Source organism: Achroia grisella, unplaced genomic scaffold, assembly GCF_030625045.1.
Source record: "Achroia grisella isolate CSIRO2021 unplaced genomic scaffold, CSIRO_AGI_Agris_v1 utg669, whole genome shotgun sequence".
Taxonomy (NCBI): domain Eukaryota; kingdom Metazoa; phylum Arthropoda; class Insecta; order Lepidoptera; family Pyralidae; genus Achroia; species Achroia grisella.
In genome coordinates this window covers 1,277,744-1,305,122 of record NW_026712988.1, presented here as the reverse complement: position 1 = coordinate 1,305,122, position 27,379 = coordinate 1,277,744, and the positions used below count along the sequence as shown (strand labels likewise).

Genomic DNA, 27,379 nt, shown 5'->3' with positions numbered 1-27,379 from the left:
TAAGCTACTATGACGTAGCAATCCCTAAGAAAGGATTTTAATAAATTCCACCCCTAAAGGGATAAATTAAAGCGAGCGAAGCCGCGAGCAAAAGCTAGTATGAATATAAATACGGTACATACACCAAAATAACATTTTTTACAATTTTTGTCTGTCTGTCAGTCAGTCTGTTTCTTCCGGCTAATTCTGTAATGGCTGGACAGATTTTGACAAGACTTTTTTTTTGGCAAGTAGCTGATGTAATAAGGAGTAACTTTTAATTCAGAAAAATCACGCGAACGATGTCGCGGTAACAGCTAGTAAATAATAAAATGAAAACTTCTATCGTAATACCTAATTGTAGACCATCCATATCTCGTCCGTGGAATAAATAATTCATTACACTAATTTACAATTTACAATTCAAATAAATTCCTAATTCACACTGTAATTAATAGATTCAAAATTCATAACGGGCCTTCATATCTCGTAATGTTAATAAAATGGATTGCTCAATCCGATTTTCTTTATTTCTTATATTTTTGTTCGACTTTCTAAATAATCGTCTGCTGTGAGACAGAGGTAGCCAACCGTCGTTTGCTTGGGTACCCCTGTCTGACCAATTTCAAGCAGATTTTTTTGCCTCTGCTCAGGCCGTCGCAGGCTACTTGCCTATTGGCAAGTAGCTGACTGAAAGTCCCGTCAAAATCGGTCCAGCCATTTCAGAGATTAGCCGGAAGAAACAGACAGACAGACAGACGAAAATAGTAAAATATGATATTTTGGTGTATTTACCATATTTATTTTCATATGCATGTAGTAAAAAACGGCTATTTCAATATTACAAACAGACACTCCAATTTTATTTATATGTATAGATAATGTTGTAAAAGATGGGAGTATAAAATATTATTATCATCTTTACACAAATTAGTACATTAATGCTAAAAAAACCACAATTCTTCTTATAAATTAGTTTTTATTATTCTGAATGTTTTCCACTATCCAATCAATGAAATTTATCAGAGCGGTGTACTTTATGTCTCTCTCCACGCATATCCTTCTCGCCGTCGGGTCCCCAGTTCGAATACCGTGCAGGTACCATTTGTTGTCCGTGTGTTTTGTCGCGTGCAGACCTCCGTAACTGGGACATAATGCTACATCTGCAAAAAAAATTATAATTAAGTAGGTACAATTTTTGATTAAAAATTAATAAAAAGTATTTCAATTTTTATTATTTACTCTTAACCATTTTTTTTAATAATAATAACAATATAAAACTATGTGCACAGTAAACTATTTAAAAAAAAATGAAGTGTTTATAAATATGCTAAAAAGGGGCCTTATCGCTTAATGCAATCTCGTTTGTTATAAACATAAAGAGAAACGACTTTATTTTGTATGTTCGTTCATTTGTTTGTTTGTGGATAAATTAAAAAAATATTTAACCGATTTAAGAACTTAGCTAAGTTAAGCTAACAGCTACAGCTTAATCTAAGCAAGTAATATATGCTGTATTGCACACGGACAATAGGTTACACCTACTTTTATATATATATAAAGAGTAGAACGAACAAACTTGATATAATGCCCTATTTTAGTTAAAGACAAATAACCATAAATTAAATAAAATTCCTACAATACATTCTCATTTCGTTGCCTGTTAATTTACCCACGTCACTAGACTTATACATACTACACAGTTACTTACATTATCTTTAGAAATAACAGAAACTCTCAAGGAAAGCACCTGTTATTTATCTCAGCCACAATCGGACAGTAGTAAACAAAAAGAAACTATGTATTTTATTTTACATCTTACCATCGCCGTAAGTAGCGCAAAACGTATTTTCCACTTTATTCTCCTGGTTACAAGCTCTACTTTTCTCTTTATCAAAATATATTGGCGTTAAGTCCCCAGAAAGGCTCCATGCAGTAGTCTGGAATAAAAATATTTCTTTTGTTAGCGCCTAATGAAAAGGGCGTAGCAACATTTCACTAGCAGAGAGAAATTGTAGTGCGTATCTTCGCTATGACCAATACGGCAGGCGCTAAGTGACCATTGTGTAAAGTGGATGGAAATGTTGATTAGTGTAATTTATATTTATTTTTAGAAACAAATATATTCTATATACCATATTTCATGATTAGACTGACTAAAACTGACCAGATGGATGATAATAATGATTTTAATGCTTCATTTGTAAATCTTATTATTATTGTAAATTATTGTAAACTTGAAAGTTTGTCAGTACACATGAATGGAACGTAAAGTCATTCACGCAAAAATTACTGAACGAATTTTGATGAAACTTACAATTTCATGCTGATGAAACCACGGGCACAACTGTTATTTAATATAATACAATTATTAATACTACATATTATAGCCATTTATTAACATTGTGGAATCACCTTCCAGCAATGGTATTTCCGAACCGATACGATATTGAAACCTCCAAGAAAAGACCTTTTTAAAAGGCCGGCAAAGCATGCAATTTATTTGGTTTTGCGGTTGGTCTGCGGTTATACCATCAGGTGAGCCGCAAGCAACAAGCCGCAAATTCGCTTTTATAATATTAGCATATTATGTTATCTGTGATATTAGTATGTATGTTGTTTATATATAAGTTAATAATCTCTCTATTTATTACTAGTATTTACATAACCTAATTGTACAACTAAGAACCTAAAATTAAAAAGCTTAAAAAAAATATATAATATGATGACTAAAAAAATATATTATTAAAAGGGGTCCCTTTAGGTAACGTTCCGAAGATACTGGCAGCGTTCCCTCTTTGAATGGCTAGACTAATTCTTTGTCCGAGGTAGCTGCCAGCTCTTCGGTCTTCTGCGATGTCGCTAACCTTTTCGTTAGTTAAGTTAATAATAATGTTTGTTAATTACGTTTGACAATAAAAGTTTTTTCTTTCTTCTTTCTTTCCAATATTATATTATCTGTGATATTAGTAAAAAGTAATATAAATTACTAACCCCCGTTTGCTGATAATCAATAATGATGTCTTGTTCACCAAACATACAAGCGGCGCCTACGTCCTTGTTAAAATCAGCCGGCTCCCTCAACACAAGTATAGCTAAATCATTCTCAACGACGCCATCTTTTATTATATAATTTTCATGTAGAATTATTGATTTTATCTGAAAAAATACATTTAGGGTTAATCGTAAATGGAATAGTCAAAAATTTAGTAGACTGCTCATGAATAAAAATAAATAAATGTATTAAAATAATAATAATATCTCAGAGCAATTAACACGGCGTCATTTAGTCACACGGTAAGCAGAGATTGTGTTATGGTACTAGACAACTGATATAGAATACACAGATAGATTTTTTAAAATACATACATAATATACATAGAAAACACCCAGATCGATACAAACAATCATACTCATGAATACAAATGTTTGCATCGTGAGAGGAACGAACCCGCGACCGCCGGAAGTAAAGCGGTGTTCCAAACCGCTAGACCACCGAGGTCGTTATGTTATCATTGGATGTCGGTGGTCTAGATGTTTAGCATACCGCCTTGCTTCCGATGTTCGTGGGTTCGATTCCTTGCATGATACCAATATTTGTTATACATGATTGTTTGTATTGGTGTGTGTCTTGTCTACTAACCTTATAAACTTTTTCGTTTCCGCTCACAGAGTGCAAGGACTTCTTACCAAGTATAACGATCAAATCTTCCGGGTCGATGGTAGTTTTGGTAGGATTGGTAGTTACACATCTGCCAGCTGCGAATGGAAGGATTTTAATTTCTGTATTAGCTCACTGCAGCACGGATAAAGTAATAGTATGTAGGTACAGTGATACTCAAAGTGCGTTTAGTTGGGGCCCAGCTGGGCCCCGTTTATGAGGAGTTTACTGTATAATTTAATATTCAATGGCAAGGCATAAATTATATGTAAACTTTCTGAATTATACAGTAATCCCTTTCACTTAATTCATATTTTATATTTATATTATACTTTACATTTTAATCAATAATTTTTAAATAAACAAATGACTAGTAACCAGGAGCAAAATAATATTTTTATTAAATATTAATCTATAAAGAATATTTCAGTGAGAATTAGTTGTAAAACTTTTACACTTAAAATCATCCACGTGACGGAAATGTATTCATTTAATGCGATAAAAAGAAATCCAAACACATATATAAATCATTTGCCTACCATAGATAGAAAATTTTATAAACAAAAATTCGGTGGTTAATGTGTAAAAGCTTACAAACAAACAAACGAACTTTCACAATTATACAAATCATTCTGACTAACTAATTGCCAAGATTTTAATGATTTCAGCAGTTTACATGCATAGATATCAAAACAATCCAGTAGCTTCATCTAATTTACCATTTTACATATTAATAATGCATGTGCATTATTAATATTATATTCTTATTAATATTAAAAACGCGAAAGTTTGTGAGTATGGATGGATGTTTGTTACTCTTTCACGCATAAACTACTGAACGGATTTTGATTAAATTTTACAATAACATAGCTTATACATCAGAATAACACATAGACTATAAATTTCATGCGTGAGAATCCGCGGGCACGGCTAGTTATTTCTATAAAAATAAAAATACTTTGTGCTTGTTTATAGCTACATTCAAATACGAAAGAGGACCGTCTACAGAGAAGTTTGAGAACCACTGCCTTAGTAAATAGATATATTCTTTTTAGACCGTTTCAGAAAACCGCTTCGTCCTATTTGCAGACGTCTGCAACGATTTCTATTGATTTTACAGAACTTACCTCTGAAAAGTAGCGAACTGTTTTACCTTTATTTTATTCGATTGGAAACTCATATATAATAGAAATAGAGATAGAGATAGAGATAGATATAGAGATAGTGATAGAAATAGAAAATAGAAATATAAATACCATTTTAGTTATTTATACACTTTATTGCACCAGATATATATACATATTAATTAATATAAAAATATATAAACATAATAATGAATGCAAAAGGCGATCACTAAACAATGTCTGAGAGACAACCTTTAGGTAGACGGTGAAGATATGAGAAAAAGAGTAGGTTTTGCAAATGATAACACAACTAATATAAAAATAATACATGAAAATATACATTATGAAATATACAGGTTGTCCCAGAACACAACGTCAAGCCGAAAAGGGGTGAGAGGATTGAGAAACCATCATGAGAAAAAACATAAAATAAATCTATCCCATGCAGTTTGTAAATTACGGACATTTAAGAAAAACCTAGAAATTTGGTCAGACTGTAAACATTTTCCGGTTATTTTTCATATCCCTTAGTAGTAAGGGAGGAGGATAGATATATATGAAGGAGGACTACTGGCCGAAGGCCAGTACTGTACTGTACTGTATCGGCGCTACCGTGGCAGATTGCCGTCGTCAGTGCCGTGACCATAGAGACAATTTTATTTACATATTTTATTATTATTTCTTATGTATGTTAGTCTATAAGGTATTTATAATATGGGCCATGTAGCCTGAATTAAATAAATAAATAATAAGCTGAACATGAGGTCAGGTCAGTTAGCCCTTCGTGACAAATTCACCAGGAATTTATCATGATGGTTTCCGGGAGGAACCGCGTGGAGGTCAACCTGACATGGTACATTGCTAGTAATGGGGTCGAGTCCACACTACTAACATACACCTTTCCCCCTTAGTAATAAGGGCTGTCCACAACTAACATTATTTTTTAATTTTTGGACATAATTTTTATTTTTTTATAATGTGGCATTAAAAAATACATACAACCCTAACTTTTCACCTTTCTATCACCAACCCTTATGTATTTTATAATATACTAGCTGTGCCCGTCACCCGCATTAACAATCAATCTTCTTAAATATACATATATAACTCAAAGGTGACTGACATAGTGATCTATCAACGCACAGCCCAAATCACTGGACGAATCGGGCTGAAATTTGGCATGCAGGTAGATGTTATGACGTGGGCATCCGCTAAGAAAGGATTGTGATTAATTCTACCCTCAAGGGTAAGGGGATAAATAGGGGATGAAAGTTTATATGAAACTTTGTCAATTTTAACCCAATCGGGCTGAGACTTTGCATGCATAAAGCTACTATGACGTAGACATCCCCTAAGAAAGGATTTTGATAAATTCCACCCCTAAGGGGATAAATTAACGCGAGAGAGGCCGCGGGCAAAAGTTAGTATAAAATATAGCCTCTGTATTATTCTGATGCATAAGCTATACTACTGTAAAGTTTCAATCAAATTCCGTTTAGTAGTTTTTTGCGTGAAAGAGCATCAAACATCCGAAAGTTTGTAAGTATGAACTTACAAACTTTCGCATTTATAATGTTAACTAGCTACTCGTCCGGCTTCGTCCGGGTGTACATGTATTATATATATAAACATTCCTCTTGAATCAAGCTTGAACAGCTTCAAAATCCATTGCGTAGTTTTAAAGATTTAAGCATACATAGGGACAAACAGCAACAGCGACTTTGTTTTATACTATGTAATGATTTACTTTAATAGAGTAAGCTGAGTAGAGCGGAACGTATTTATCTTATATATAAAATTCTCGTGTCACAGTTTTCGTTCCCATACTCCTCCGAAACGGCTTGACCGATTCTCATGAAATTTTGTGAGCGTATTGAGTAGGTCTGAGAATCGACCAACATCTACTTTTCATCCCCCTAAATGTTAGGGGCAGTCCATCCCTAAATTTTTTTTTATTTTAAGGCAAAACAACGTTTGACGGGACAGCTAGGTTACGGTAAAAAATCTATTAGTATTGAAGAAGATTTCTATCGCACTTGGGTGAGGAATCTCTATTCAGAAACCTTGCGTAATGATGGAGTGAATACTGAATAATTAGTAAATATAGAAAACCAGAAATGTATGTGATGATAAGATACAGATTATATATATAATATTAATATTATACCTACATTTATACCTTAAGAGAAACGCATATAACGTAAAATTACGTTACAATCTGTAGAATTTCTTTCCCGGTGTGTAATCAGATTTGGTTGGGCTTCATTTATTACTGTCACTCTCCCGCGGGAGGTTTTATATACTTGGATGTTATACATAAATCATATTTTACATCTATACATGCATGTAATAAAAATATTACCGATTACTGTCTGTATATCTATACATATAAATAAAATTGGAATATCTGTTTGTAATATTGAAATAATGATTTTTTAATACATGCATATGAATATAAATACTGTACATACACCAAAATAACATTTTCTACAATTTTTGTCTGTCTGTCCGTTTGTTCCGGCTAATCTCTGAAATGGCTGGACCGATTTTGACGTGACTATTTTTGGCAGATAGATGATGTAATAAGAAGTAACTTATGCTACTTTTATTTTAGAAAAATAAAGTTAAATTCCACGCGGACGAAGTCGCGTGAATAGTTAGTAATAAATATATAAGAAAAACTGTTAATAATAATAATAACAACCTCGGTGGTCTAGCGGTTTAGATCCGATGGTCGCGCGTTCGATTCCTCGCACGGTGCAGACTTTTCTATTCATAAGTATGATTGTTTGTATCAGTCTGGGTGTTTTCTATGTATTTACGAAAAACAATATATATCTATGTATTTGTATCAGTTATCTAATACCCATAACACAAGCTTTAACTAGCTTAACTTGGGTCTAGATGGCGCTATGTGAATTGTCCTGAGATTATTATCATACAATCAGTTTGATCTCTACGCGGTTCCCCCTGGAAACCATGATAAATTCTTCGTGAATCTGTCACGTTGGGCTAACTAATCTGACCTCATGTTCATCTTATCATCCTCCGCTGGTACCAGCGTAAACTTCACCATTCTATTATCATCGTTAAAAAAAACTTTAGTCATAAAACAAAATATAACACCAACAGGTCGGCGATTACCTCAGTGGTTAGGAAGCATCAGTTCGCAATGACTTTGACCATAAACTCGCGATGTTATTTAGACCAATTACACCCGTTAATTACTACAAACTTATAAATTTCCCTCGAACAAAGCTCTAACTTTGTTATTTGTTACTGAAGTTCCAAACGACAAGAAGTTAATTCATTTTGGAGTTGTCAAAACTCTTATTTACAGAACCTGAATAGGGTAAGAACCAATTTAATTAGTTTCAACTATATATTATCATACTTTAACAACGATCTTAAAGACTTAACAGTTAAATGGGATTATTAAAAGAACTCTTTAACAGTTAAGGTAACTCGTCAGGTAAATGCAAAGTTGTCCATAAAAAAATATCATAATTAAAAATATCTTTATTCATGTAGGTCTATTACAGACTCTTATGATATCAAATCTACCGTCAGTTTTTTTTTATAACACAACGAGCATGCGGCTCACCTGATGGTAAGTGATTACCGCCGCCCATGAGCACCCGCAACACCAGGGGAATTGCAAGTGCGTTGTCGGCCTTTTAAAAAGGAATAAGCTCTTTTCAATGGGTCGAGTCTGTCACAAAGACGTTGATTACCAAAAATTCTGGCTGCTCAGTTCTGAATACGGTTAAATGGAAGCAACGGAATGATTTCGGGATGAGAAGAACTGATAAGAAACATAGCTCGTATTGCTTTTTCAAATAAATGTTGTACATGTTTATAATAATATATTATAGATACATTTTCATTCATATTAAAAGAAGTTGTTATAATAACCCTAGGTATATATATTAATAGATATATATTTATATCAATACTGTTTGTCAATAAAAAAAAAAGAAAAAGAAAAAAACGATTCAAACAGTGACATTCATGAATACATCAAACATTTGCATCGCCGAACCTAAACCGCGGCCATCGGGATTAAAGTATTACGTGCAGTTTACTAATTCACCATAACATATGTTTTTTAATATACGATATATTGTATTTATAATGAATATTGAGAATCATGAAACACTTTTATATTATACTAGGTACTCGTCCCGGCTTCGCACGGGTGTATATATATTTTAGGTTTTTTTTTGTTAGGTTTCAGATATTTATTCTCATTAAGAATTACAAATAATTCACTTAACATGAGAACTAAAAGCATAAACTTATACAAAATTAAATATTAGTGGAAATACAAAAGAAGGTGTATATAATGCAGACGGTGCAGTAACAAAGTTTAAGCAGTAACTACCCGCATAAATGATAACATTTATTGGTTGCTTACCGCGCATAGATGGCCTCAGCCTAAACCTTCCTCTTGAATCACTCTATCTATTAAAATAACCGCTTCATAATCTGTTGTGTAGTTTTAAAGAAGGGACGGACAGACAGCGACAGCGGCTTTGTTTTATACTATAATGGATGATAATGATAATGATATACCATAATGGAGTAAGCTGAGTAGAATGGAACGTATGTTTTTGTGAAAACTGTGACACGAGAAATTTATATTTAAGAATAAACGAAAAAAACTTAATAAGAAAAATATGAAGAATATTGTTCTTAACAACAAGAAATCTCACTATATGAATAGAATAACAACTCATTTATTCAAATAAACTTAATTTAAGCACTTTTGAATAATCATATCCTTCTTTTAATTTACCGCTCTTTGAAAGCAGTCTCATCACAAGAAGACTGAGCAAGAAACTCGCGTGTTGCTCTTTTAAATAATCATTGTAACTTTACATTTTTAAGTCGAACCGTGTGAATACAAACTACCAACTAGTATTAATTTATTAGGATCAAATATTAATCTATACATATAAATAAAATTGGAGTGTCTGTTTGTAATATTGAAATAACCGTATTTTATTACATGCATATGAATATAAATGCGGTACATACACCAAATTAACCTTTTTTACAATTTTTGTCTATCTGTTTGTTCCGGCTAATCTCTGAAATGGCCGGACCGATTTTGACGGGATTTTTTTTGGCAGGTAGCTGACGTAATAAGGAGAAACTTAGGCTTCTTTAATTAGAAAAATAAAGGTAAATTCCACACGGACGAAGTCGCGTGTACAGCTAGTATACAATAGTGATTAGAGCGAGTCCCTACAAGCAGCACTCGTTAATAAACAAGAATAAATGATATTTAAACTTATAAGTTATTCCTTGCGAAAGTCTAGAGTCCTTCATCTATTTATATACGACTGAAGTATGTACCAGACTCCTTTGTACTATGTACCTATATACAAAGTTCCCAGACCGTACTTAAGATAACAGTCACGAAGCTAAATTGCTATTACTAAAATGTAAAACATTTTTTTAGCCCATGACCACAAAGACAATTTTAAATTAGTAACTAGCTGTTCCCGTGACTTCGTCTGCGTGGAATTTAACTTTATTTTTCTAAAATAAAAGTAGCCTAAAGAACTAAAAATTATTTTGTTCGTCTTAATTTATTCGTTCCATTAGCTACTGATAGGTTCAAACTAATATATTTACATCCTGCATCATCCCTTATTTTATCCCCATGGGGGTTGAATTTATCAAAATCCTATTTAAGCGATTGTCTTCATCATAGTAGCTCCAGTCTTTAATTTCAGTTCAATCAGTCGAAAATCTAAGAAGATTTATATAAACTTTCATCCCCTATTTTATTCCCTTATGGGTCGAATTTATCAAAATCCTTTCTTAGGGGATGCCTACGTCATAGTAACTTTATGCATGCAAAGTCTCAGCCCGATCGATTTAAAATCGACAAAGTTTCATCCCCTATTTTATCCCCTTCGGAGTAGAATTAATCAAAATCCTTTCCTAGCGGATGCCTCCGTCATAACATCTACCTGTATGCCAAATTTCAGCCCGATCCGTCCAGTGGTTTGGGCTGTGCGTTGACAGATCACTATGTCAGTCAGTCACCTTTGAGTTATATATATTTAGAAGATTGTTACCATATAAATTAAAATCGCTATTAAAAAATAGGCGTTAGTGATAGAAGGGTGAAAGTTTAGAGTTGTATGTATTTTTTAATGCCACATTATAAAAAAAAATATGTGTAAAATGTAAAACAATTTTAGGCAAGACAAATCTTATCAATTAGGGGTGTGAAAAATAGATAGTAGCCGATTCTCAGACTTACTATATGCATGTAAAGCTTCATAAAAATCGGTCAACCCGTTTCGGAGGAGTATGGTAACTAACATTGTGACACGAGAGTTTTATAAGATTACTAGTTACTCGCCCCGGCTTCGCCGTACATGTATTATATATATATATAAACCATCCTCTTGAATCACTCTATCTATTAAAAAAAACCGCTTCAAAATCCGTTGCGTAGTTTTAAAGATTTAAGCATATATAGGGACGGACAGCTACAGCGACTTTGTTTTATACTATGTAATAATGATGATAATATTAATTCATATGTATGTTGGTCTATAAGGTATTTATATTATGGAACATTCGTCGCTTGAAATAAATAAATAAACGGAATTCCTCGTTTATCAATATGCTGTTAATTTGTTCATCCAATGAGCCAATCTTCATTGTCCAGACTACGACAAAAGGAAGGATGTCGCCAGTCATAATTAAATTAGCCACTTTTTCTGAGTGGATCAAAGGAGAAACGAGAGAGGAACACGGATACTAAAATAGAGCTGACACAAATATATTTTCTTTTTTTATACTATGGCAGTCAAGCTTCTGACACTAATCATTGTCATCATCGTCTCAGCCCGGAAGACGTCTACTGCTGGACATAGGCCACTGACACTAATAAGTGCAGATATATTGTATTTCTTTTATACTATAACAGTGATGGCAGTCAAGCATACGCCCCATCTGATGGTAAACGTTACCGTAGCCTATGAACACCTGAAACACCAGGGGTGCCAATTTTTTCAAACTACTCCAAAGCTGTTGGCCGCAGTTGGTCTTTACAGCTTCACCGGACGTTATGAGGCGAGTGCAAATGGCACTCCAAACCAAAGGACTTATGGAGCAGATAAAGGCGAACTCCCGCCTGACAGATGCGAGTTCTGATGTCGAGCGAGTCTGATGACACCGATAGTGGTTCAAACCTGGGCTCAGGCCGTGGTAATTTCGACCCACGTTTGAATTGGACTAAGGATCGATCAGAGGGGAGTCACGCGTTGCCGACCTTTAAGAAACCTTAATAATCTTCAGCAGGCAGTTCATTCCTGTACATAATTATTAAAACGTATTAATAAGAATGCCGGTTAAACTGAAAGGTTTGATCTACAAATCGATTGTAAGACCTGTTCTCATCTATGGCAGTGAAACATGGGCTGTAACCCAGAAGAACGTGCATACCATCCAAGTTACCGAAATGAAGATGCTGAGGTGGATGTGCGGCATAACCAGACTCAATAAAATTCGCAACGAGTGCGTACGAGGAACTCTGGCAATCTGGCGCTACAGCTGGCGCTTCCATCCCCGGTAAAAGAGGCAGACCAAGGAAGGGGTGGAAAGATGTAATTGCTGGAGATATGGTGGAGTGTAAGGTTTCTGAAGACGATTTTTCTAACGACGAGAAAAACAAGGAAAGCTGACCCCACCACCATATGGGATACATAGCTGGGAAGAGAGAGAGAGTATGTTTAATATGAATAAAGTAAAATGACGTCATTTTACTATTAAATTACATATTTTTTTATCAAACAGATATACTATTAATGAAGTACACTACAATATTATATCATATCTGAAATCATTTATTCATTGTAGCTGCTTATGAACGTCAAGTTTTTTGTATTAATATTTTTTCTCTACCGTTCAGTTCATACATATATTGTACAAGAGACTGCTTTACTCGTTCATCTCAGTGGTCTGACGTCAATTTTCTCTTGAATACCATTTTGCTTTAAAAGAGGAAAGTCGGGAGAGGGCACAATTGAGACAGTTACTTATTGGTTGATTTTTCTTAATAAATACATCGATTAGTGAAATAATAAGAATAATAATAATATAATCTATACATATAAATAAAATTGGAGTGTCTATTTGTAATATTGAAATAACCGTCTCTTACTACATGCATATGAATATAAATACGGTACTTACACTAAAATACACTTACACATTTTTTACAATTTTTGTCTGTCTGTCTGTTTGTTCCGGCTAATCTCTGAAATGCCTGGAATTACAACGCATGAGTGGTATCACGGGTGTCACATTATAACGTCATGTCCGTAGTGCTATTCATGTATGTAATCGACGGTTACCACTTACCATCAGGTGGTAAGTTTGTTTGTCATTACAATAACATGAAAGACCTGTTCATAGCTGTTCTTACCTGTTAGTATTGTCCTCTCAGATAACACGGCACCGTCGCAGAAATACTCGAACTGGTTGTCCAATGTGGTGTTTTTAATGAAAATCGTTGCAATCCAGGGGTAAACGCCTTGTGTTATGTTTCCTTGGCAAATTGGGTACATCTGAAACATTAATATTACCATAGAATATTAATAATAATATCTAAGGACAATTCACACAGCGCCATCTAGTCCCAAGTTAAGCTGAGCTAGTGTTATGGGTACTAGTCAACTGACTACTACTAGTATATAGATACTTTTTTTTTATAAATGCATACATAATATACACAGGAAACACCCAGACCGATACAAACAATCATACTCATGAATACAAATGTGTTCACCGTGCGAGGAATCGAACCCGCGACCATCGGAAGTGTGTGGTAAACCGCTAGACCATCGAGGCTGTCAGAGAATTCTTTCTTTTTTTTCTTGGACAATTACAATGCCATCTAAACAGATCTAATGTTATGGCTAGTACCCATAACATTATAAATAACAACTGATATAAATACATACATACTTTTTTTTGTAAATAAATAGATACTACACATAGAAAATACCCAGACCGATACAAACAATCATACTCATGAATACAAATGTTTGCACCGTGCGAAGAATCGAACCCACGACCTTCAGAAGTAAAGAAGTGTGCTAAAGACCACCGAGGCTGTCAGAGAAATGAAGGTAGGTACCCCGTACACTTTTAAGAATCGAACCCACGACCTTCAGAAGTAAAGAAGTGTGGTAGGTACCCCGTACACATTTTTACAGACTACCTCTGACGTATATAACGTGTTACATTCACAAAAAATATCTGAATAATTCCCGCCACAAATAGCAATCCAAAATGGCGCGCGAGGTAATTTATTTTTTAATTTTAATAAGCATCTTTCAGCACTCCACCGCGTGGATTATGAAAAAATTCCTTTGAGTGATGATAATAGGTTTTTTATTTGGGAAGCGTTACAATAGAGGTTGGGTAATGAGATAAAATCTCCCGTGCGAGCATTTTTCGCTGGATGACCCCGGCTCTTTGGTACTAATTCAATATTTTGAGGGACGTTCAAACGTTTCCTTCTTAATTTCACCGTTTAATCAACGAACTTAACAACTCTAATAACTCTGGACTAACTCTGGACAATTCACACAACGCTACATAGACTCACGGTAAGCAAAGCTTGTGTTATTGGTACTGGACAACTAATGTAAAAACTTATACACATTTTCTTTGTAAATATATACATACTATACATAAAACGTGTTTTAGAGTGGAGACCGCAAATTGGCAAGCGTAGTGTAGGATGCCCCGCAGCTAGGTGGAGCGACGACATACGTTGGGTTGCGGATAGTAAGTGGAAGAAGGGCTGAAGATCGTGCCTAGTGACGTGCCTTGGGAGAGGCCTATGTCCAGCAGTGGACTGCAGTAGTCTGATGATAATAATTATGATGATAGACAAAAGACAGAAGGACCGATACAAACAATCATACTCTTGAATACAAATATTTGTATCGTGCGAGGAATGGAACCTGCGATCATCAGAATTAAACCGCAGAACCATTGAGGCCATCGTTAATATAAATAATATTAAGAAATGGACTTTAAGAAACATAAATATTCTCCAGCGCCAACAAAACAAATCTTAAGAACCATTGCACAAATACCATGGTACATAACCAACACTGAAGTCCATGACCACCTTCAAATAAGAACAGTGAAGGAGGGATTCTGAATTTGGCAGCCAAATATAAAGAACGGTTGATTCATCACCCCAACAAACTTGCTCGACAACTCACCATAGAACAGCATGTGAGACTAAAACGCCATCATATCCTGGAGCTAGAAGATCGGCAGTAGCTCTGGGATGCAGATGAGTAAGGTTTCCAATGGGAAGCCGCTCTACATGACAGCATCACAGAACATATTTGCTTATAGTCCTGGGACTGATCGCAAATGTACTCGGAGAAAAAAAAAAAAAAATAATACTTGAGTTTCTTGGCAATTCCTCTCAATTGAATCTGAACTGAATGTTAGGGAAAAAATCGTTCTTTGTAATTTGACTGCCATATTCATCCTCATACGTTAACCTAATGCTACTTTTATATTCAGCCGCTTCCCCTGCCACTCGCGCTGCCGGAAATATTGCCGGGCGACAACTGAGCGAGAGGGCTGAATGTAAAAACACGCTGCCACTCGCGCTGCCAGTCCTTTGACTCGCGCACGAAAAACCGACAATCGAGGGAGCGCGGGGCAATTGCATAGGAAGTATTTCCACTCGTGTTTACACTCTCGCGCTGCTCACTTCCCTGCCCACTCGGGTTGAGTGTAAATAGGCATAAGTGGTATCGGACAGTGCGGTTTCAGAGGAGCTTCCTCCCGCGTACACTTAAAATGTGGATTGAACTTCCTGCCGAGGTTTTTCCACGAGACTACAGCATGGGGTTCTTCAAGAAGGGTATATTAAGGTTTCTTAGGTGTCGACAACGCGCACGTTACACCCCTGGTGTCACAGGCTACCGTAGGCTACGGTAACTATTCACAATCAGATGGGCCGTAAACTTGTTTGCCACCGAAGTAGTAGAACAAAATATCTCACTACAAGTTACAACCAAAGCTACTACGGCAGAAATAGGTGAGACAGAATTACCCACGCAAATATAGACTTTGTTCAAAGTATGCCTAAGTTCAAATTAAATTATAGGTCACGTAGAACCCCGTACAAAACAAACATAATCGCTCTCGAACGCGAAAACAAAACACAACACACATTTTTTTCCACATTAATTACCCAACCTTGAGCATTCGTGAAGAATCCATTACCACAGACAACGAGTTAGTAATTCTACAATTATATAAATGGATATAGCTTAATGTAATTCAATTTTATATTATTTTAATATTATATTAAAACGGTAATATTGAGTTTTGTAAGCTGTATTTAAGTTTGTAATGCAGATATAGTAAAAAAGTTTCGTAGGTAATCGCGGAATATAATCTATACATATAAATAAAATTGAAATGTCTGTTTGTAATATTGAAATAACCGTTTATTGCTACATGTATATAAATATAAATAAGGTTCATACACCAAAATAACATTTTTTACAATTTTTATCTGTCTGTCTGTTTGTTCCGGCTAATATCTGAAACGGCCGGACCGATTTTGACGGGACTTTTTTTGGCAGGTAGCTGATGTGATAACGACTTAGGCTACTTTTATTACTACTTTTACTTTTATTTTAGAAAAAATATTTCATTAATAAAAAATAAAGCTAAATTCCAGTCATATAGTATTATAAAATTCTCGTGTCATAATGTTAGTTACCTCCGAAACGGCTTTACCGATTCTTATGAAATTCTATATGAATATTCAGATCACATTATCATATGTTATCTGTGACATTATTAATGATCTGAGAATCGGCTACTATCTCTCGATATGGATTGTCCATCTCTAACTTTTATTTTTTATTTTTAAATAAAATTTTATAATGTGGCATTAAAAAAATCAAAACCTTCTATAACCAACCCCTATTTTTTATAGTGATTTTTATTTATATGACAAAACAACGTGTGATCAGCTAGTTGTTATATAAGAAATCGGAACAAGACTTGTTTCGTAGATCCATGTCAGTCGTGAACGGGTACATACTCTGTAAGGGAGTGATTGATGGCGCCGCGTTGCGTGATAGCCACTATCAACGTACAGACAACACGACCGACCGTCCAAACGCAGAAATAATTGAGAACATCGAAAAAAGAATCAGAAAACATATGGACAAGTGTAAAACTGGACTCGCTTCGTTGTAGTTCCGTACGATAGAATATTTAACATTTTTAAAGTCAAAATTGTTTATTAACGTTATGTATCAACATTTACAGACGTTACAGACGGCTCTTTTGTCTTATGGACATCTAAATATATATATATATATAACTCAAAGGTGACTGACATAGTGATCTATCAACGCACAGCCCACCACTGGACGGATCGGGCTGAAATTTGGCATGCAGGTAGATGTTATGACGTAGGCATCCGCTAAGATAGATATTTGATTAATTCTACCCCCAAGGGGATAAAATAGGGGTTGAAAGTTTGTCAATTTTAAACCGATCGAACTGAGACTATGCATACATAAAGCTACTATGACGTAGGCATCCCCTATGAAAGAATTTTGATAAATTCCATCCCTAAGGGGATAAAATAGGAGATGAAAATTTGTATGACAGTACTGTAAAGCCGCAAAAACTATACCTAATAATAATACTTCTTAACGCGAGCGAAGCCGCGGGCAAATGCTAGTTAGATAATATATTAGATAGGATATTAGATATCAGATAATATAATACAAATACATAGATACATTTTTATATAATACTAGATTTAAAGACAAACTTGCTGTCCCCAAGTATCGTTTAGAAAAATCAATAGGTCTTTTATGGGAATAGGTATAAAAATTTACAATAAGATACCAAGGGATATATTGGAATTACCCTTGAATAAATTCAAAACATCTGTTAAATCAAATTTACTGAGCAAGGCCTATTACTCACTAAACGATTACTTGAATGACGAGCGTGCATGGCAATAGTTGTTCATGCACGGGATTTTTATTTAATGTTAGACATAGACACCTATATAAATATACATTGTAAATAACCTGGCTTTAAAAAAAAAAATCAATTCAGTTTCTTGCCAGTTCTTCTCAATTGGATCTATATACTTAAAAAATTATAATTATAATGTAAACCATTATAATTTTAATTTATTCTACAGTATGATTGTTTGTATCGGTCTGGATGCTTACTATTATATTTAAGTAGATGTTTCTATCAGTTGTTGAGTACCCACAATACAAGCTCTGCTTATCTTGAAACTAGATGGCGCTGTGTAAATTGTCCCGGTTTATTATTATTATATTTATTTACAAATAGCAAAAAACTATACTGTTATTATATAAATACCAAAACATCCAGCAAACGATTTATAAAAATATCGTTTTAAAATTGCTTTTATGAAACGATCTCCTGAAACTTGCAATAAATGCAAAACGTGATCCGAACGTGCCACACGAGAATTGTAACTGGCCCAGTTTTAAAAATCCAACTGTTTTGTTTACTCTATATTATTACGAAGACCTCGATGGTCTAGCGGTCTAGCACACCGCTTTACGTCCGATGCTCGCGGGTTCTATTCCTCACACGGCACAAACATTTGTATTTATGAGTTGTTTGTATCGGTCTGGGTGTTTTCTACGTATAATATATACTTACGAAAAAAAATATCTATGTATTTGTATTAGTTATCTAGTACCTATAACACAAGCTTTAGCTAGCTTAAGTTGGGTCTAGATGGCGCTATTAGAATTGTCCTGAGATTATTATTATTATTTCCACAGTTTCACAATATACATATATCGGTTATTTTATAGTGATCACAATTATTATTTACTCCACTACACTGCATATGTCCTACATACATTCCTTCTTAATCGAACTTAATAATTCCAATAAGTGGACTATTCACACGGCTCTGTACAGTCCTCGAGGTAAGCAGAGCTTGTCTTATGGGTGCTGGAAAAATAAACTCTATAGATTTTGATAGATTTTCTAATGAAAATTTCCCAAGGTAAGCAGAGCTTGTCTTATGGGTGCTGGAAAAATAAAATCTATAGATTTTGATAGATTTTCTAATGAAAATTTCCCAAGGTAAGCAGAGCTTGTCTTATGGGTGCTGGAAAAATAAAATCTATAGATTTTGATAGATTTTCTAATGAAAATTTCCCAAGGTAAGCAGAGCTTGTCTTATGGGTGCTGGAAAAATAAACTCTATAGATTTTGATAGATTTTCTAATGAAAATTTATTTTATATGCTAGGGAATAGAAGTCAAAATCAGTTCGAAAACATGAAAAATGGGCGATGCGGACCATCAGTCTCAGCGTTCAATAGAAAATTGTTTATGGCATTCCAGAATCGCTACCGTATTTTCTACGGGATGATTGATTCGAGTTTTTGGCCACCCACGCCATTTTTGTGACATACAACATTACAGTTTGCGAGATAGCATAGTAAAATACAAACAAATTAAAATCTTTCCTAGTCTTATATTATGAACCAAGCTGTTTGGTTTAATTTTTTTATAGAATGGCAAGAAGCTAACAGCTTAATCATTACATACTATAAAACAAAGTCGCTGTGGCTGTCTGTCCGTAGTAACGTAGCCGGTAAAACCTTCGTGTATTAGTTAAGTTAGTAAGATATGTTAGGACGGCACTAATCTTGTTACTGTTAACTCTATAGAATCTACATTTTTATAGTACCTAATTAGTTAAAAATTACATAATTATTATTATAAAACAAAGTCGCTGTCGCTGTCTGTCCGTCCCTATGTATGTTTAAATCTTTAAAACTACGCAATGGATTTTGAAGCGTTTTTTTTAATAGATAGAGTGATTCAAAAGAAAGGTTTATATATATACTAGCTGTACCCGCGACTTCGTCCGCGTAAAATAGTGACCTTAACCAAATAATAAAATATATATATTAATAATCTAACCCAATAAAAAAGTTTCATCGTTCTAGCTCCAAAAATGAAAATTTCACTTATGGCTGAGTCCTGTGAAGGTAGGTACTAATATTTTCTCAACAGCCTAAAAAATAAGTTTCAAGCTTCTAGCTTTAAAAATGTCAATACTTGCATACCATATTTCACCTTTTGACCCTTACAACCCATTTTCGTTAATTATATTTAATCAATACGCAAAAAATAAGATTCAAGCTTCAACCTTTAAAAATGACGATACTTCTATATAACCTCCTCTTTCAATCTCTTATAACCCTTTTTCGGATTAAAAAGTAACCTATGTCCTTTCTCAGGATCTAGATTTTAAACTTCATTTAAATCAGTACAGTAATTTTGGCATTTAAGTGAGACAGACAGACAGAGTTACTTTCACTATCGTAATATTAGTAAGGTATTTATTAAACTGACCAACTGACAAAAAAGCGAATGAAAAAAGTTTCATCGTTCTAGCTTCAAATATGACGAATTTCCATAAAAACTATTATCTGCTATTTTACTTTACCCCTTGAATGGTGACATTTTTACAAATTTAAATGTCATATTTATTTATATTTAATGTATAGTCTAAAAATTTCTTTAACTTCTTTTGTAAATTGGTGGTCCAGTTGGCCAATAACATAATAAAAATTTGTTAAATCAAAATAATAGATGTGATATTCTAAATTGCAAACATCCCTCTACTTGCGCAAACCATACTTTGACTCTACTGGCCAGAAGGGAGAAACGCGTATTCCAACCCTGAATAGCTCGGATGGAACGGTAGATGTTGTTTCTTCCAAGGAAATGTTGTTCATATGTATAGACAACTTCATTCTTAATATTATATATTGTTTTAATCTTCAAAAATATTAATAATATGTGATTACGATCTTGGCCAAGAGCAGGGTCATCAGTTATAGCCCGTACCAGGATTATATTTATGTATTTATAAAATAATATTGCAGAGCAAACGATTATACATTTAAATTTATAAGGAGACAACGGATTGACAATAATCAGTTGCTCGCGCAACTTCGCATGCGCGCTGCTTATACAAATGACATTTATGTTTATTTATGTCGCATATCTAGTACAATATTGGTGTAATTCAGAAATTTAAAATTTTTAAAGTTAGACTTAATACCACAGTTATAAAGTAGACTTTCCAAAATTTCTAATTTTTTAGTTAAGCCAGTATTATACTATGTGTGTATTAAACCGCATAAAGATAACCTTGTATTTCCATTTTCAACCCCTTACAACCCTTTTTTCGCATTAAAAAGTAGCCTATGTCCTTCCTCGGCGTATAGACTATCTGCGTACCAAATTTCATTTAAATCGGTTCAGTAGTTTTGGCGTGAAAGCGAGACAGACAGACAGACAGACAGACAGACAGACAGAGTTACTTTCGCATTTATAATATTAGTAAGGATAATACATGTACATCTATGCGAATCCGGTAGTAGTTATTGATAAAAGACAATCATCAGCTAAACATATACAGCGCGGTGATCTAGCGGTTTAGCACACTGCCTTACTGCTTGTTGTCGCGAGTTCGATTCCTGGATTGTACCACTATAGTCAAATCAGTTCATTCAGTCAGTCAGTTTTGTCAATCAAATCTTGGCCGAAAACTTTTAAAATCTTTAAGATAGTTGTATTATGAAGGCTACTGAAAGTCAGCTGCGATTTCGCGGATGGGCTGAGGAGCAAGGACCCTCGCAAACAGAGTATTTTATTGATAAAAATAGACCTTATGCACTATAATTTTAAAGTACACATTAGTTCTTATTTATTTCATTTATTTTAACAGATTGTCTACTGTCGAAGGTACGTTGAGGAGTCGTCTGATGATGTCTCCTCAACCCACCCTCGGAATCGCAGCTGACTTTCACTAGGCTTCATAATATAGCTATCTTAACAATATTAGAAGTTCAAATAAGCAGTGAAGTGAAATATTTGACGAAATTAGGCTCTGGCTCGGAACTATAAGTTTCAGCACTGTTCGGTCTTTTCTAATAACAATTTTTACTTTTTATTACTTATCTTTATATATAAAAATTACGTGTCACGTTGTTTGTCGCGATGGACTCCTAAACTACTGAACAGATTGCAAATTGATTTGCACATTGTGTGCAATTTGATCCAAACTGAAAGATACGATAGCTTACATCTCAATTTGTAGTCGCAATATTATTTTATTCAAGAACCTTAGCCACAGCAACGCGTGGCCGGGTCTGCTAGTATATATACATATAAAGACTGCTCTGTGCCACTGTAAATAAAAAAAAATCAAACTTATCGAAACAATTTTTAGACAGTTGCTTGCCACACTTATATACTCTGTGTCCCTGTGTTTGTTCGTGCAAGAATTGTTATTCTGCCCTCTAACAGAACGCTTCGACATTAATATTTAACTATTATTACAATATTTTATAAATAGACACACATTACAATATTACACTGCTTGTATTGGAAAAGTTTCGCACGTTTTCAGGGAACACCAATATTGTAATTAATCAACGGCAATATGATAATCTTAACCGTGATAATTTTATTCGAACTTCGTTATTATACTATATGGCCTTTAGAATAGAAGATATCGTATTTAGAAAAATAGTTCAATGTAAATAATAAATAAATAAATAAATAATCTCTGTACAATTCACACAGCGCCATCTAGACCCAAATTAAGCTACCTTGTGTTATGGGTACTAGACAACTGATACAAATACATAGATAAAGTTTTTTTTTTCGTAAATACTTACATATTATATATAGAAAATACCCAGACCGATACAAACAATCATACTCATGAATACAAATATTTGTGCCGTGCGAGGAATCGAACCCGCGATCATCGGACGTAAAGCGGTGTGCTTGACCGCTAGACCACCGAGGTCCTATTACCTATTCTATTCTATTCTATTCTATATTTAAAGTTTCCCTCTGATCAATCCCCCGACCAATTCAAACGGGGATCGAAATTACGACGATCTGAGCTGAGTGCTAAACCCTAGCAGCACCCTCTGACTATGCGTATGCGTCAGGCGAGAGTTGAACTTCAACGCTCCTTACGTCCTTCCGCGGGTTCAGAGTGCCATCTGCCCTCGCCCCCAATCGTTAGGGGAATCTGTAAGGTCCAGCTGGGATCAACAGTGTTAGAATAGTTCGAAAAAACTTCATATCTATATACTTATATCAGTTTGCTAGTAACCCTAACACCAGCTCTACATTTCAGAGACACCTATCTTTCGGAAAAGCAGCAAAGGCCAGCTGCCGCAGGTAAGCTGCCGAAAGCATTAAGATTGTTAAAAAAAAAACCTTTATGTCTAGGTATTTTTATCAGTTGTCTAGTACCCATAACACAAGCTCTACTTAGCTTGAGACTAGATGAAACTGTGTGTAATGTTCTATGAGCTATTTTTATTATTGCGAAAATTTGTGAAAATATGGTCAAATTGATAAATAAATTCACACAAAGGTGTATAATTAAAAAAAACAATTAAAATACTACGTGATCTTTGTACCACAGATGATTAATAACTCTATGACCTGACTAATGATTTTTACTAATGACCCATGACCTAAATCTACGCAGTCATGAACATTTATGCTCATAGAACTAGAATAGAATAGAATCAGTAATTATTACATATTGTTAACCTTACTTACGTAATTTTATAAATATGAAATTGAGTAGAGGTCAAAAATTAAAAGAGCTAAATTAATACTCAAGTTTTTTTCAAATTCAAGTTCAAAATATCTTTGTTCATGTAGGTCTATTACAGACTCTTATGATATGTAAATCTACTGTATATGACCAACCGATATGTAATTAAATTGTCAATGATTCTTTCAAAGAATATAATTAAGTTTTTATTTTATACTTTAGCAATATAAAGAATCAACAAATGGCAAAGATATTACGTAATATTCAAAACTTCTTAAAGATTGTTACGATATATTGTTACACCTGAATGAATTAATTATAATTATTAATATATATTTCAATGTAGGTCTGTATATTTTAATATATGAATAAGAATACGAATAATTTATTGCTGCTAATGAAATTACATAAAACAAAATACATTTAAAAGATAATTAAAGGCGACAATAGGACCCAGTTCAACGTATACCGATAGGATGAAGAAGTCATGCTCGTTATGAAGTTCAAACTTGTGGCGGCGTGGTGGGCCGGGTCGATGTGCTCCCTCTAATATGGTTGAGTGCAATGATGGCTGGCTCATCCGTCATAATCGTGAACGGGTGTTGCTTGTGGGGACTGGTCTGTTCAGGTTGCGAACACTGATTATATTTTTTGATTTTTTTGATTTTTTTTATATAGCATATGCTGGTGGTCACTCCATTCTCCCAAATTTGAATTTAAATGAAGTAGTATTATTGTAAATATGTACAACATTAAAAAAAAATACGAGCTGAGTTTCTTGTCAGTTCTTCTCATCTCGAAATCATTCCGAACTGACGGTAGATTTGACATATCATAAGAGTCTGTAATAGACCTAAATGAATAAAGATATTTTGAATTTGAATTTGAATTTGATGCTCCTGTGCGATGCTGGTATTCAACCCTTTTTCTCAAATTTGAACTTCATATAAAAAGTTAGTTAAACCTTTTTTTTTACTACGATAGTGGCAAACAGGTATACAGTCCATCTGTTGGTAAACAGTTATCGTAGCCTATACACGCCTGAAACTCCAGAAATGTCATGTGCGCGTTACCAACCCTTAAGAAACCTTAATATAAGATACCCTTCTTGATAAACCCCATGCTGTAGTCTCGGGAGAAAACCTCGGCAGATAGTTCATTCCACAATCTAAGTGTACGCGGGAGGAAGCTCCTCTAAAACCGCACTGTCAGAGACCACTTATAGTTGAGTCAAAATAGACATTTAAGTTAGCCCAATTTCGTATAGAGCTGAATTAGGTCCTAGCGTATAGGGTTGAATTCCCTGTCGATGGCAAGTGGTGAGTAGTTTAAAATCATAATTGTTCGACATGATTTACGACACAGATTGAAAGGTTGTATTATAATTTTTCTACATAGAATAGAAATGTATGTATTTATGCAATTTCTCATTACATATTTAATTAGTTGGTTGGATTGTATAATAATTTCTAGTACATCCAAACTTCCGTGTTTTTGTTAAATTTTAGAAACATTCACACACTTGTTTAAATTTTGGGTTCGTGTCACTAATTCCGGGTTTGGTTCGCACGGTGTGCTAGCGATTCTTTTGTAATTGGTTTAATTAAATTAATAACTATGATCGTGCGGTAACTATAATCGAATGAAGGCACATTTTGCAAAATGTACATTTATATCCTAACTAATTATAAATGCGAGAGTAACTCTGTCTGTCGTGCCAAAACTACTGAATCGATGTAAATGAAATTTGGTACACAGGTAGATTAGATCATGAGATACATAGGCTACAATTTCAATGCGAAAAAGGGTTGTAAAGGGTTGAAAAGGGAGATGTATGAATTTATCGTAATTTTTAAAGCTAGTAACTTATTTTATAGACTGTTGTTTAAATATATAATAATAATAATCTCAGGACAATTCACACAGCGCCATCTAGTCCCAAGTTAAGCTATCTAAAGCTTGTGTTATGGGTACTAGATAACTGATACAAGTATATAGATATTTTTTTTCGTAAATACATATATATCATACATAGAAAACACCCAGACCGATACAAACAATCATACTCGTGAATACAAATGTTTGTACCGTGCGAGGAATCGAACCCGTGACCATCGGACGTAAAGCGGTGTGCTAGACCGCTAGACCACCGAGGTCGTCAAATGTAAATAAAAAAATATAAATAAATATTACATTTAAAGTGCGTAAAAGTTTTATCCTAAAGGGGTAAAATAAAATAGGGGATAAAAGTTTGTATTGAAATTCGTCACTTATGAAGATAGAACGATGCAACTTTTTTCTTTTTCATTTTACAATCCGCAAAATCATTATGTTTTGGCAAAAGATGGAAAAACACAAAACGAAGTCTACAAAAAGTACTTAAATTAGCTCATACATTACATTTTATATATTTTAATAAACTCTTTGCAGTGAAACACTGCTTATTAAAAGAACTTATAGGTGTATCTTATTGGTAAAATATTTAGCCTAAATAATTAAAATATATACTAGTGTATATTTGTAAATAGTTAAAAAATTAATGATCTCATTCTGTATTAATTTTTTTTTATGTAATTGAAACGGTGAACAAGCTATCGGCCACCTGATGATGAGTGGTAACCGACGTCCACGAGCACTATTGAGAGAGTACGCTCTTTATAGCAAATCAGAATTATTTAAAGGTAGACTTCATACAAGGTCTGCCTCTGATTAGTTCTTAGCTTCGTCCTTCTGAACCACACAACGCAAATTGATATGGTATTAACTATTATGGTGCTCTTCACCTTTTATTACTGCAAAAACACGTCATAATTCACCATCATTTGAACTGCACGTTTTGAAACCCGTTTCAATAACAAACAAAGTAGATTTTAGTTGTACAGCGCAATAACTTACAAGTGTACTTACTTGATCGTTATCAATAGCAGACGAATCTTCATTAAGATTATTTATTGAATAATCAATAATATTATTAAAATCCTTCTCGTTTTCAATGACATCATTCGTTTTAGGTGATTCAGTGACGTTCAATACAGTATATTCAATGGTTGCATCTTTATATAACTCTACATAATCTATATTAGGATAATCTGTGTTATTATCATCATCAATCCCAAAATATGAATCATCCAATGATACTTCATTGTCTTCTAAATTATCCAGACTATCAACCATATTGTTAACGTCCGTTATGATATCTTCAGTTGTTGAATTGTTCACATTTATTGATATTTCTTGTACTAATTCAGCATTGTTTGTTATATCTGTTGTAGTATCAGTTCTACCTTCAAACCCTTTCGGAGATTCATCATATTCGAATAGTTTTAATAAAATATGTGTTTTATTATTGTTGTATGATCTTGACAATACTGATTGATCCGTTTTATCACTATCACCTTTTATTAAACTTGAAATATCTGATACAATTTTATGAAATTCACTACCGTTCACATCTTTAACTTCGTAATATGTAAAGTTTTTTAAATTCTCATCACTATGTGTAGTATTGTTGATAGATCCAAAGAAATTATTAATGAAATTACCTAAACACTTGAAATAATTATCACACTCACAATTAACATTAATGAAGAGTACGCACAATGTGAGAAAATGTTTGAAATACATTCTTACAATGAGCTTCCGACAAAAGCGTGTATACCATATAAGAAATCGTAAACAAATGCACGAGATGTATAAGATTTTGCTTTAGTGGTCAGAAAAAGATAAATTTGCGTTTGGATTGTGTCGTAACGCCTTGTATTTAAAATTCAAATTGACTTGGACGACTGTTGTATGGTTTTGGTGTCACCTTGAAGCGTGCATAAAAACGTTGATGGATGAACAGTTTTGAGTGGATAATAGAGCTTATAAAAGCTTTAGCATTTCCAACTAAGGTACTGTGGAT

The 27,379-nt window shown here is 34.0% G+C and overlaps 1 protein-coding gene across 1 annotated transcript; it reads right to left on the bottom strand.

Annotated features, from left to right (window-relative positions):
- Positions 1-951: 951 nt before the first annotated feature.
- LOC131849952 (uncharacterized) lies at positions 952-27,114 on the bottom strand. Its single transcript, XM_059200085.1, has 6 exons — positions 26,383-27,114; positions 13,220-13,361; positions 3,623-3,738; positions 2,974-3,138; positions 1,802-1,919; positions 952-1,142 (listed from the first exon to the last, which is right to left on the bottom strand). The coding sequence occupies exons 1-6, from the start codon at positions 27,097-27,099 to the stop codon at positions 952-954; spliced, it is 1,449 nt and encodes a 482-aa protein (XP_059056068.1). The 5' UTR covers positions 27,100-27,114.
- Between the last annotated feature and the right edge of the window lie 265 nt (positions 27,115-27,379).

Bases quoted from the DNA above. Each gene is read 5' to 3' on its own strand.
- LOC131849952 (XM_059200085.1), bottom strand. From the start codon at position 27,099: ATGTATTTCAAACATTTTCTCACATTGTGCGTACTCTTCATTAATGTT. The intron at 3,139-3,622 runs GTTAGTAGACAA...GTATTTTTTCAG, and splicing joins GAAACGAAAAAGTTTATAAG to ATAAAATCAATAATTCTACA. The intron at 1,143-1,801 runs GTAAGATGTAAA...TTTTTTTTGCAG, and splicing joins TTGCGCTACTTACGGCGATG to ATGTAGCATTATGTCCCAGT.